Below are 14,586 nucleotides of genomic sequence, written 5' to 3'. Positions count from 1 at the left end.
TGATTCTTTAAGGAGCACAGACTTCCAATGGTCAACAAAATGACTGCAATTGTCTTCACAGTTAGACAAGATTTAATCTAAATTCAAACTGTATTTATTTCAGAGAAATTATCACACTAAAGTTGATGGCTACAGCATTATATTAAATATATTGTAGACTCAATTAAGTGATAAATTGAACTACAATGCATGAAAACTAACTAGTCTGTTCTGATTACTGATGAAAATGGACAAACCATGTATGTTTAAATAAAGATATGAGGGTGAATGTGGTGACAAACTTCTATGCTCTATTAATAACAAACTAAGCACAGTAACAGACATCAGTTAATCAAGTAAAGCATATGGTGTTGCTCTATGGTCAGGGCTTCAGAATACATTGAAAACTCATTATCACAAGAACTATGTATGTAAATAAACATCAAATACTAATTTATCAGGTAAACCTGATAAGGAAGTGGGGGTCTTCTACCAAACAGGTATGGTGTTCAACTAAAACAACAGTGCCTCTGTTATGGAGAGCTATGCAGGCTGTAGAGAGAAAGGGAACACTCAGAAAGATGAAAATCTGCCTATTTAAGCCACTCAGTTGTTTCAGAGCAAGATTCATCTGTTTGAGAAATGTGATGAAGGAGCTGAAAACTGGACAGATGAAGTGAAAGTGAGTACAAGGCACTCTGAGTGATCTTTATGCCATGGAAGCCCAGTATCACAAAGGCTGCATGAACCAGTTCTTCTCAACAGCTGTTTATTGCCTCAAGAAATAGAAACCTCATCTTATGAAGACAATCATTCAGCACTAGAAAATGCCATTAAAGCAATGTGTAAAACTTAAAATCATGTGTGAAACTTGGCATGTTTTGAAGAGTACATTAAGGTGCCAAACTTGAAAGGATTCATCTATCTGGCAAACTAAGGAGACAATTCAGGGATAATTTCTTGTGTTATCATTTGCAAGTCTTGTAAATGTATTCACCTTCTAAACAAACACTGCAAAGATGCTCCAAACTTTCAAAGATGATGATCTAGATAACCTCTCTTTTAGCATTAGAAAAGTATCCAAGCATGTGGCATTTAAGTGTAAAGTAATCCCTTTTGACAGATCTTGCTACAACACCTACACAGAACTGAATATGAATACTGAATCTGTTTCAACAATATTACAGAAATTGTTGTCTAAAATATCTCAAAAATTCTTCAACTCTTTGCCAGCATTGTTTATTGGAAATATTGTAATGAGTGTTGCCAAAAGAGAAGAAACAAATCTGCAGATTGGAATTAGTGTTAATGGAAGATTCAAAGGAATTGCTGAATCATCTGTTTGATTACAATGTTACACAAGACAATAATGAAGTGCTTTGATTCAAGAAGACACTGATGTAGCAGTGTCAAGTGATCTCTCTCAGTAAGGTACATCAGATGAAAAGCATGGTCTAGTTCAAATCATTTCTGATAATTTTGATAGTGACATATTGTTCATGAATGGCAAGAAGTTAACACATTCTCTGGCAATGATTATCATATGCCCATCAGATACTGATGAGTCTAAAGCACAAAAGACTATTAAGAGACTAAAGAAATAAGAAAATGCCCAACTCAAAACTGATATGGCCCAAATAATCCAAGAATGCCAAGAATAGCTAGTCCAACAGTCATATCAGAGGTAGAAATCCACCAAGCAGTGTCATGCAAATAAGCTGAAGACACTGACTTTTGATTTTTTTTCCATGATATGCTCATCAACAAAAGCTGACTATGTTGTAACTTCATACTGCAAAAATGGTTACAATATGAAGGACATATTAAGACCCAAGACCAAAACTGTACTCCTCCTATTGATAGATATGACACCGCAGACCCTTTCACAATGCTGTTAAACATGATGAAAGTGCAACAACTATCAACAGAGGCAGAGCAGGATTACATTGTAATCATAGCTGAATAGCAGTTATAACAATTAGCTCTGTATGTCCAGTGGGAAAACCAGACTAAATTTAGGAAAATTTACCAAAAAAAGACTAGATAGAATGCACTTGTTAACGAGTTACTGTAATTCTATTGGAGCCTTTATGGATGAGTTCGAAATTAAAGAAATACTGAATTCAGTATTTAGTGGTGTGGCCAAAAGCGTTGAATCACAAGAGATATCCATAGTAATGTCAGAGCACTAATGATACTGGTAGAAGAGTTGTTTGTTGTTGTTTTTTTTGCCCTTGTTTGGAATACATCTGGAAAGCATTGCTAATCTCCTGAAAGCATTAAAAGATATTGCTTTTCAAAGTAAAACAGCAAAGCACTGGATAGATTGTCTCATCAAACCAGTCTTTATAATACCCAAGTACACCCTTAGAGTACAAGAAAGTGATTTGGCCATTGCATTTGGCAACTGAAAAAGATATGATTCCAATTCTATTTGCAGCACAGCATGTATAATATGCATGATATGTCTTGTATTACTTGAGATTAATTGAAAGCTACGACAACAACTCAGGAGGAGACTGGTACCATTAACATTCAGCATGTGATACGAGTGGAGACTGGCATTGTTCTTGTAATTGTTAATGACACTGACATATAAATACTTTTGCTGCACTTCCATTATCAGAAAAATATATCATGTGAGGTATTGATGGTTTCTCCAATCCAAGGATGAGGTGTTCTTGATGTGAATGTAACTCTATCGAAGCACAGCAATGTTATCCCAGATTTGTTGGCTGCACAAAGCTTAATAGACTGTAATACTTTTGGCATCATACTTTAGAGTTGGCAAGTTGATGGTTGTAAGAATTCTAAAATCTTATAATTGTTCACTTGACCTTCTGGGCACTAATGCAAACTTCTCTGATGTTTAAAAGCAAATTATTTGTTTCACTTTGTCATGTTACAGTCATTCTCAGTGTCAGTCTATGTCTGAGGCTCACAAAAAAAAAAAAGGAAAAAAAAGGATGTGGCTGTCAAAAGTCAGAAGGATTAAAGCCTGTGCTCCAAAGCTCTGTTCCTTGCCTCTTACTCGTGAGACATTCCGAAATAATGTAAACAGAGCTCATCTTCAAGTAGCTCTTTGGTTCCATGCTCTGGACAAACTTTTACGTACCTTAGATCCTACAGATTTTGGATGGTCCAGAACCTCTTGATCCAATGCACTGAATACAATTCCATACAAGATGATACTCCACTCATTCCACTAGAACTTCTGAAGCTCATTCATTGTTCATGCCAAACTGCACATAAAAAACATCTGTACAAGTTCTCATGCACATCATTCTGATCATGACAGACTGGAAACATCTGTCACAATGAAAAAGGTCCAATCTTTGTCAGATAAAGTGAATGAATGTGATTAAATAAGCCTTCAAGTAATAAAGAGAGTAATTTTATACAATGAGTTGATTGTCATATAAATTGATAGACACATATCATTCTAATCTAGAGTTATTTGATTTAATATTTTTATATGACAAAAATTCATTCTAAGGGCATTTTGGATGCCATGCTTGATTTTGCATATGTCTACATACAGCATCATAAATGGCTTTTTCACAAGCAAAATCATAAAACAACAGTTGATTCATGTTTATAGCTCATCTAGTTGTGAAGATACAGATTTAAATGAAGTTTTCTGATTTGGTTGTGACCATCTTGAATTTTCTCAATTTGACCAAGGATGAGAACTCCATACCAACCTATATTTTTTCACAGACATTTTGATGAACAATAATATGCATTAAAAAAAACTATATCACAAAAAAATGGGTTGGGTGACTAATTGGCCTTTGGATGCCATACTGTAGTTACATAAAACTAGTACTGAGCACATGCAATTAACTATAGTGAAATAAAAAACTGCATATGTTAAATGGGCAGACCTTCTATAATTTAGTAAATCTTTATTTTTCATTGGGTGTGACTCCTATACCAAATAAAACATGGAAATTAGTGAAATTTGTAAATCAATTAATTACCAAGTTCATTTGTTAATTACCTTCACATGAAACTTTGATAGCACGAACAGCCAAAAACTGTAATCATTGGAGCTTTCTTATTATATTTGTGAGTGGTGATACTAATAGGTTAGCTTAACAACCTTAAATGTTCAAAAAATAATACAAAATCATAAGGGTTATAATTTAGATACTTGTATAACTGGAATAATCAAAACAGTAATAATCAGAAAACTAATTTCAGTTAAAGAGGTGAACATTCGTGGAAAAGAACAATGAGTCTGTACAACACCATCCCAACATTGCCAATAAAAATGTATATATTACTGCTTGGGACCTGCAGTAAGGCATATTTGTACCCAATCCCATGAAGTTGGTTGACATACACATGAAAAGTTCATGAAAACACCAAATTTTGCTTTACTCACTGAAAAATTGAGCTAAAGATAAAAATTCTTCGGGTAAAAAAGTATCTTTATATGTACCAAATCCCATGTAAATTGGTCAGAATATGTTATAATACTGTAATTGTTAATTACATTTTTGTAGCATTATGACCACTCTGTATTCACTAAAACATTTTAATCTGTTAATGTTAAACTGGTAAAGAAATTGTGTGAGTAACTGATCAACCCCCTCCCCTCCCCCAATTATGCATTTTTCTGAACTCTGACCTGCCATAAAAAGAGGACTTGAAATGAGCAAATATAACTCTTTATAGTCAATGTGTTGGGCTCATAAAATTTCATATTACTGCCAACTTTTATCTTAATTACTGTAAACATTACTGCACAGGAACCCACAATATACATTTTAGGGTTGTTTGGCCTTTGACCCCATAAAATCCTTAAAAAGGCCTAAATAAAAAAATTAAAAAGATGCCTGTGCACATTAGTTCTCCATCAGATTTCGAGCCAATGGCAGCCAAATGAAAAGTGTTTGAAAGACAAAATAAGAAACAATATAAAAACAGTATTTCTCGCTGTGGAGAAAATAAATAAATTACTTTTGTGATGTAAATCAAGTTAACTGTAAGTCTGATTTATTATTATTTTACAAACGATCCTCTTAGGTAACCAACTACATCAGTTATTCAAATTCATTGCCCATTACTTCTCCAAAAGATATAATTTTTTAAGTTGTGTGCATATGTGTGTTTGTGTACATAAAAGGTTTTCATAGCACCCATTTTCCCAAAAAACCTAATAACACAAACTTTTCTCTACTAAAGTAAATCTTTACTGATAAAATTGTAGAATATTCTTGTCTAGTAAGCTGTGCAGAATGTTAACAAATAATACCTATCAGACACTACCTGTCAAGGAATATACTTAAGATGACCAATAACATTTTTCTACAAGAACTTTAGAAAGAATATTTCATATCAGTCATTAATCAGTTTAATGGTAAATTGACGTGGCTATAAAAAGTTTACTTCAAGAGTCATACAGCTCATAAATATTAGTATACAATTATAAATCAATGGTGTAAAACTGCTTCTTAACCCTTTCTTAATGGTTCGTGGATCAAATACATAATAAGAGCCCCATATCTGTTTCATCTGCCGAGATATGGCTTATGTAGTGAATCAAACACAGTGGCCTCTTTCACCTCTTTCCATTTTTATAAATGGTCCCTTATATACACTAACTTCAATATATGACATATGAATAACCAATCAAATGCTTGGAATGTGCCCCTAGTGGCTTTCTCAGCCATTTAGAAGTTCTAGAAAAGTCACTTTATTCTTTCAAGTCAAGGTTTCATGCAAGTATGTTGTATCTTTAGGTTTGATAAAATGACATACTTTTTAAAACCTAAATACAGCTTAGTTATTAAGCTTAATAAATTATAGTGGAATTCTGTGGTTTCAGTATAGTTATTTATGATGTTTTGGTTATTTCAAATGTATATAAAAAAACCTAAAAAACTGCATTTTGTTTCACATCCTCTATGTGCCAAAATTAAACAGGATTAGCAACCTGTGATAAGCAGCAAACAAGTACAAAGGTTGTTGTAAATAGACGGGTGCACGTGCACTGCTTCATCAATGCAACTTCTATAATTTTAACCAGGCATGACTGGAAGGTCAATATAATAAAAATAATATAAACAGATATAATGTTATGAGACTTAAGCTATTCAGACTAAACATTCGTGTTTTTGCATTGTAATTTGTAGTCATTCTAGAATGAAAAAAGCATAATTAGTGTTTATTTCCTGCTTTTTCTGGTGGTTATGAGGTTGGTCAAATTGACCCTGCACAGTTAGGATAAAGAAAATAACTGAAAAAATATAAAATTTTATGGAGAACAAACATCTAAAATGTACTTAGAAATTTTTAAAAATTACAAAAGTAATATCTGAGATTTTTAGGAAAAAGAATACATTTTTAATCATAATATAAAAATCACTTCTCACTCAGACTTGTAATAATATAAAACTTGATATTTTCACAAAAAAATCTTTTAGGGTTTGAAGGGGTTAATGTTCTTTTTTTTAACTGATTAAGTAATTCTTCCAAAATAGTAAATAGATTTGGTTTATCTTTCACTTTATCCTCAGGCAATAAACCTAAGGCAATTGCTTTAAGAAAGTTTATACCCGCAATCACAATAATCATACTGACACATTTGATATATGAAACTGAGCCTTAATTTAAGAATTAAAATGACTATAATGCTTAATCAAGACAGCTCACCTTTCTAAGCATATTGTTATTGTTGACAGGCCTCTTAGAGGCTTCTATATTTGTATCGCTTCTGAAACTGTCCATATCTAAAGACATTCCACTTTTACCACTTCCACTAGGAAAGCGAGATTTACCAGAAAGTTCTGACATAGCATCTTCATCTTGGTTTAGAAGTTCCCGTAATATTACATTTCTTGATGAACCATTGGAATTGTCATCACCGGTTGCAACAGACATTTCTCTCATTTCTAATCCATTTTCAGGACTTGTAGCTAGATTACTCTGAGAAACATTGAATATTTTTGAAAATGGAGAATTTCCAGAAGAAGAGTCTGTTCTCTCAGTGCTCTGAGTCAATAAGTTCCTAAGCTTTGGATTGGTTCCAAGTGACATTTTATGATCTGATAAACCTATCAGAGAGATATTTCTATTACCAGAATTAACATCTGATATGACACAAGTTTCATTTTCCATTTTTTTCAGTCCCATTGTCACAGGAGTTGCTCTTCCATTTGAAGGTGGGCACTGAAGAGAACTAAATGAGAATGAACTAAGTGTAGCTGCTCGACCAACACCAGTGCTTCCTGAAGAGGTCAACTGAGGGGTTGGAGATCTTGATACGGGTGACATTTCAGTTGTGAAGGCACTGTTAGACAACTGGACCTGCTGAATTGAGCCCAAAGTCATCCTACTGTTACTTCCACCACTGGCACTAGTGGCTGGGGAAAGATTGGATACAGTGCTGTTTGTAGGAAGCCCTTCCCTACTGTTTTCTGTAGTCAGTTTCCAGCTTGGTGATGGAAAAAGGTCAAGGCCGAGGTCATCCAGGCTGAAGTCATGATGTGCCGAAGGCAATGATGTAAGGCTAGAATAGAGGGAACTGGAACAAGAGCTATTAACAGTAGTGACTGCTGTGGCACTGGAAGTAAGGATGCTGGTACCTACACTGCTAGATAAAGAACCTCCACTGGCTGAAGAACTACCATTATTTTGATTAGCATCTGTCAAGTCAGGATCTCTACTAAATAACAAAAGAATAACAAACAAATAAAAATGTGCTAGTAAATTTACTAAAACACAATATTAACACACAAGTGTTACATGATGACAATACTGACACAAATGTTAACATGAAAATGTATTTTCAATAGACACTTCCTCCACATACTGATCAGGTATCTTCCTACATATACTTGCACTTGTGATAACTTCAATTTTTAACAAGACAAGACAAAAATGTGCACTGGAAGTAGGAAGAATGGTTTGGAATGTGTGAGGAAATGAATATGTATTGGAAATACATTTTCAGATTAAGAAGTTGTTAACTTTTAAGATGATAGCTCACTCTACACACAGATTAGCTAGAATCCCACCATAAATTGGTGGAGGAGCCAGTGTACCTAGATAAGCTCCATTTAGAAGGCAGATAAAGAAAAGCTCACTGAGCATGACACCTGATGGTAAAGGCACACCCATGGTAGACCACATTTTGTCTTGACCACGGAATACTTTCTGCCCAGAATGTGGAGGAAAGAGGCAAGTGAACTCCATATCACCAGAATGGATGAAATGATAACATGACCATCTGAGCACTTTCACACAAGCAGTTGATGAACCCATTAGTTACACAATATGTGTGCTTGCCTTTACTCCACTATACAGATGCTGGCTTGAGGAGGAAAGTACATCAGTTACTGAAGAGACACAAGCTGCAGAAGAAAGACGCATTAGATGAGGATCACGTTTGATGTCGTTATGTGCTCACCTGTTCTCAACTAAAGAGACTGATTGCAGGAGGAGGGCACAAATGGTGTGAGTTACAGTTTAGTACTGTGGCTCACATTACTCTGAGTGCCAATGCCACATCGCTTCCCATTGTATTGTGCCAAGCTAAACCAGTAAGGAGTTTCCTTGGTCCACTATTCTAGCACTTACGAATTGGTAAGTGGCAAAAGTCTTCCATGATCCACTGATGAAGGGGAAGAAAATTTGAGTTAGGAAGACCAAATAAAGTACCCAGATTCTCATCAAATTTCCTGCCATAAAGATATTTCAAAAAAAAAAGAAAGCACAAACAAAAGAAGAGAGCAGAATATTTCCCTGGTGCTGGCTTCTTCCATGACAGTCCATGGAATAGGTTTGGTTTGGATCAGACAACTGAGTAAATATGTGTACCAGGGTAATATCTCAAATGGTCTTATAGAATATCCCATCTTGCAATGGGTACTGGTAGATCAAGAGCAGATGGTATGAGTGTTTTCTGTATGTTGGCTCAATGCAAAATTTGGTTAAGAACACCTACAAGGCAACACTAGGTAGTTTGTGGGATCCTATTTAATCAAAAAGGACTCCTGTTAAGGAAGTTGTGTGTATTATTCTCAAAGATGGCAGAGGCACTGATGAATGGCAACCAGTGGAAGCTGAAATCCATCAGCAGACAAAAGTGCAGATGGTGTGAATAATGAGAGATGCATGTATGGAGAGTAACTCACATATGGAGGAAATGTTTCACACTCAGTGGAGGCGGGATGCAAGTGAATGAGAAAAGTGGTGAATAATATGAAGAAATCAATCTGAGGAGAGAAGTATATATGTATAATGGAAAAGGTGTGAGAAGCATCTAAAGAAAGAAAATGAAACTGATAATAGCAGATGATAAAGATGAAGTAAGACTGGAGAGAAAGATGCAACAAAAGCAAAAACACCTAGAGCTCAAACAGGGCATGTGAGGGAGTGTGCAAATCCTATTTAGGTCTCATTTAGGCATGAAAGTCAGGTGAGGGGTCAGAGAAAAAAAAAGCAAAACAGATAGAATGTACAGGGAAGGAAATACACTGGAACCATGAAAGAAGAAAGGCCATAAACAAGGCAGAGAGTGAATGAACAGTTTGATTAAAAAAGAAGAAAAGTGAGAAATGTGTTACACAGTATGACCAAGTATAAAAGAATGGTGTGTTGGTCAATGATGAAAGACCCACCACTTTCAATGACAAATAAACATAGTGCAACAACAACGGAATGGGCAAGTCCCACACTGGAATATGTACAGAAAATATTCTTTAAGAAAAAAGGGATATATGAAAGTGAAGCAAGACAGAGGGAAAATATGATGGAGGAATACAGGTAGGAAGTGAATGATAAGCATAGTTTTAAACTTTCGACAAATGACAGACAATAAGTCAAACCTGATGTGAATAAGCCCAGAAATGTATGTTTGATGCTCATGAGGAAAGGTCTCAGAAATTGTGCCTCTCACATTATTGATCTATGAAGCAACCATGGAGTTGAATAAATGGAATACAATAAAGTGATTGATAAGTAAGAACAGGAATCCTTGACGTGGAGTGAAAACTTATCCCACATCCAAATGTCAGAAGTTCTGCCTTTGTCCAGAGACAATCCTTAATCACAGGAGGAAGCATTGGTGAAGAAGAGGAGAGAGATCTGGTTTGAGAAGCAGTAAGAGAAAACCAAAAGTAGTATAGAGATGGTTCAGTCACCATGACAATTCCTAAAAGCAAAAGAACTTCTCACACGGAAAAAAATAAGAAGTGACAAACAAGGTGACCAAAAATGTTATTGTTTGCAGACGAATAGAAAAGGGCTAAACTCAGATAAAAAAAGAGTTGAAGAAAACTCCTAGAAGTAGCAAATATTTAGTAGGTATAAAAAAGTACTTAGATCTCGGGTTAAGTTCTCCTCTCCCCATAGCTAAGTAGCCTCCAGTAAAAGAAGGTAGGAACAAGAAAAGAAAACCATATGAAAGTGGGCCAAGAGAACTCAATCATCTAAGAAAAGAAATGTCAGTCCTGGACCAAGAATTTGGCAAATGAAGGCCCCCACAATGCCAAAAGGACCAACATTAAATTGAAGGAAAGACCAAAGAATGAGGAGACATAAGTATGATAATTAGAATGTAGAATAACTATTAAAGACAAGCAAGAGTGGTGTGTAGAAACGTGTCTAACACATCGACTATAGCCAACAAAAGAAATAGGAAGAAAAGTGAGGAGAAAGACAAAGAGAAGAAACACAAATTGGCTGTCAAGATAAAATGAGAACAATAACAGTAAAAGAGATGGGTAACTGACAATAAGGTTCATGAAGGAGATTTCTGGTGGAGAAAAAAATGGGAAAAATAAAGGCCAAGAACTAGGAATGAAAAGTTTAGGGGTAAACCAATCCAAATGAGGTATGGAATAAATGGCAATGTCAAGAAAGAAGAAAACCTAAAAGATAATGAAGACAGATATCATATAATGTCAGTTCAGGTAATCAGGAAGAAATTAAAGCCACAGAAGATATCCAGGCAAAAAAGGATAACTCAACAAATACAATGTACACAAGAAGAAGAAATACAGTAAAAATTAATGGAATCTAACCCAATAAGTCCCTACAACAGGGAAACAAAGTAAGAAGAGATGGAATAGAAGAAGTGGAAAAGGTAAAGTTGGCAAAGATGGTCTAGTTATGTATAATGATTGGTTTTGTTTGAATTTTTTAGCAAAGCTACTTGAGGACTACCTGTGCTAGCCTTCCCTAATTTAGCAGTGTAAGACTAGAGGAAGGGCATCTAGTCATCACCACCCACCTCCAACTCTTGGGCTACTCTTTTACCAAAGAATAGTGAGATTGACCACCACGTTATAATGCCCCTACAGCTGAAAGGGTGAGCATGTTTGGTGTGATGGTGATTCAAACCTGTGACCCTTAGATTACAAGTTGAGTACCTTAATCACCTGGCTATGATGGGCCCAAAGTTGGCAGAAAGAAGGGAATAGAATAGAAGATATGTGAGATCTTGGCTGAGACAAATGGACTAAAAAAGTTATAATGGTAGACTGCTAGCAGGATATCACCCACATAGCAATATTCTCAGGGACTGGATCAATGATGTGAAGCCCCCAAAAAGGAGAAAGATGTAAAGGCCTGAAATGTATGATAGGAAAAATGACCCAGGTCAAAAATGGTTCCCTACTGAAAAGGCACCAACAACAAAGAAACCATATATGCAGAACCAAATTTGAGAAAAAAATACAGGCTAAAGTAGATAAGAAAAAGTGAAGGGTACTGGGAAAAATTCCTCACAATAGCTGTAGTGATTCTCTGAGAACTGATGTAAGGAAGAAAGATATAAGAGAAGGTTAAATGGAAAAAAACATTAGATTAGGGGTCCACCCACCCCCTTCTGGTATATCCCAACCAATTGTAAGAACAAGTGAGCTGATTAGAAGGCCACAGGGCCATGACAAGAATCTCCCCAAATAAATATGAGATTAACAGAACAGTAATAATCCAAATATCAGTAGAAAACAAATGGTGGGAAAATAGTGCCTGTAATAAATGAAGATAGGGTGAAAAAGAAGTAAGTGTCAGAAATAAAGAACACTAACATAAGATCAAATTAGGCCTTGGGGAGTCCCCACATTGAAAATGGGAATGACTGGCAAACTCAAAAGGTGGAAGAAGGTGAAGAAAACCTCATCAGTCAATGAAGGCTCAGTAATTGCAGTAGAAGCCAAGGTAACATCTAAAGAGAAAGGTTGTACCCTGATACATGCAACCTTCCAGAACACAACAGCAGGTAAATCCATCATCAGGATGTCCACACTTGAGTCCCATAAAAAAACATTAGTTGCTGGTGTAACCCTGAAGTGGTAAGGTTAACTCCAAAATACATTGCATAGAAAAGTTCCTCAAAACTCGACTGCAGATATAAAGGAGCTTGAATTAACTGATAGATTAGAAACATTTGTTGGTTGAACAAATCAACAGGAATTTAAAATAAACCACTTTGAGAGGAAAACAAAGTCTAACATGTATGAATACATAAATCAAAAAGCATGTCTGAACTTGAATACTGCCAAACAAAAAGTGAATATTTGGTAGAATAGTGTAGAGGGAGTCACATAGGTCAGGTGAGCATAGTATGCTACTATTGGTTAATAGATGATACATGATGATTAGCATGAGAAATATGTTGAAATGTATTATTCCAACAAGGGGAGAAAGCAAGGCTTGTGGCATGTGTAAAGAAAACGTTTGCATACAGAAGGCAACACTCAATGAGAATAGTTAATCTTGTAAACAGAGGTATGTACGTATTGAGTATACAATGTTGAGGGAGTATTGATACTTTATTAGATTGATTGTGCGTTTGTAGGTTAAAACACAAAGCTACACTATTCATTTGCTTACAGTTAATTTTTTGAACAGTGTAGCTTTGTGTTTAAACTACTGAACAAACAGATAATCTAATAAAATATCAATGCTCCCTCAACATAATATATTAATATGGTACCCCACCTCTATATTCACTATTCTCATTCAGTGCTGCTCTCCATATCACTTATTTTCCAGCAAATCTTAGATTATCCAGTGTACAGTAACTCCTTAACGGGCTCTGAAATAAAATAATAGTCCATCTGTTTCCAAATGTATTTTCATCACAAAATGAGTTAACTCCACAGATAACTGCAGCTAATTTCTTCAAGGCTATCAAGTTAGTAGCACGTTTTAAAGTTATGCAAATTTGCCTATGTACACTGATGGCCAAAATTTTAAGGCCAATGAACATAGAAAGAAAAAATATGCATTTTGCATTGTTAGCCAAATTGAATAATTTGGAGAATAAATAAGTGCAAAACCCTGATTGAAGTATCAATTCAAAACATAGAAACTAGGTTTAACAAGTGTTCAACATTGACAATTATAATCTTTTGGCACATTTCCATCCTAGCTTTGAGCTCTCATGGCTTTCAGGTATTTTGAAAAATAAGTTTGAATAAAAAATGACCACAAAGAGAAGAGCACACAGCAAAATCCAGTATAGAATCTCCTAGTCAAGACAGGAAATAATGGCGATTATTTCAAATGTCTGCAAAATGGGGAAAAAGTACTGGACATAAAAGTGTTCAAGTAGTTAGTGTTTTATACTAAAATCTCTTGTAAATCTATTCACAGTAACATATTTTCAGGCACAGGTTTATAATCAGATTCCATTTCATTAAATACAGCTATTCCATCACTTGATGCAGTCGAAGGTTTGTTTTTTTTCAATTGTAAAAAAAATACTGAGGACAAAAGAGGAGGAATGTTTCATGCAATCTTCAAATGAGTTGTTTTCTTGAAATGTAACAGTCATAATGGGCTCTAAAATAATTGTTTTAAGGCTTCAGTTATTTCATGAAGTAAACTCTGTTAGATTATATCATTATTTAGATAGGAGTTATTTCAGTGATTTGTATTATGTTTTTTTTATTTTGTAATTCATACTTTACACTTAATTAGTAGCTTTTAATTGATATTCTAAAGTATCTCAATCTATAATGGATTTGTTTTTTAAGTTTGTTTGTGGTTCAATACTATGCACATATATAAAATATGTACAGGGATGTTTTATATACAAAATAGAGGTATCCATTTGAAAAGTAACAGTGAAAAGTCATGACTCTATACACTTTTAAATTAATACATTTAATATACTCATTCTAATAGAAAAACATCCATTATTATGCTAAATAACACTCAAAACAAAAACATGCTGCTGTAATGATAACAACGTGTAATTTCAAACCAGCATTCCAATTGTAGATCTTGTTTCACATTAGATTTTATAAAATAAATGAGAATAAATTTATGGATTAAAGCTGTCCCGAATTTTATGAAAGCTCAATTTACAAAGTTAGTTCCTTCAAGATAATACAAAATTCTTAATTAAGAAAATCATGTCACAAAGTTGCTTTTATTCCAAATTTTAAAGAAACAACTTCTGACCTCAATCAATTAATACCGTGTCAAAGGTGGAATGGAAAGAAATGCCTTAAGACCATTGCTCTAACATCACTTTCTATATCACTATTTCTCTTTGAAATCTTTGATAAGTTTATTTGATAAGAACTTCATAGTTTAGCATGCTTCTAACATGCAGTAATAAAACCTCACGTTTTTATT

The 14,586-nt window shown here is 34.7% G+C and overlaps 1 protein-coding gene across 1 annotated transcript in view; it reads right to left on the bottom strand.

The window, feature by feature from the left end:
• The window catches only part of LOC143228403 (uncharacterized), a 143,896-nt gene that overhangs the window by 28,284 nt on the left and 101,026 nt on the right, over positions 1-14,586 (bottom strand). Inside the window, 3 exon segments of the mRNA XM_076459669.1 lie at positions 6,643-7,715; positions 9,995-10,144; positions 12,086-12,282. Coding sequence (XP_076315784.1) covers positions 6,643-7,715; positions 9,995-10,144; positions 12,086-12,282 — 1,420 coding nt within the window.

Source organism: Tachypleus tridentatus, chromosome 10 (assembly GCF_004210375.1).
Source record: "Tachypleus tridentatus isolate NWPU-2018 chromosome 10, ASM421037v1, whole genome shotgun sequence".
NCBI classification, from domain to species: Eukaryota; Metazoa; Arthropoda; class Merostomata; order Xiphosura; family Limulidae; genus Tachypleus; species Tachypleus tridentatus.
Note: the sequence above shows the minus strand (reverse complement) of the source record. Positions and strands in the feature narration are given on the sequence as shown.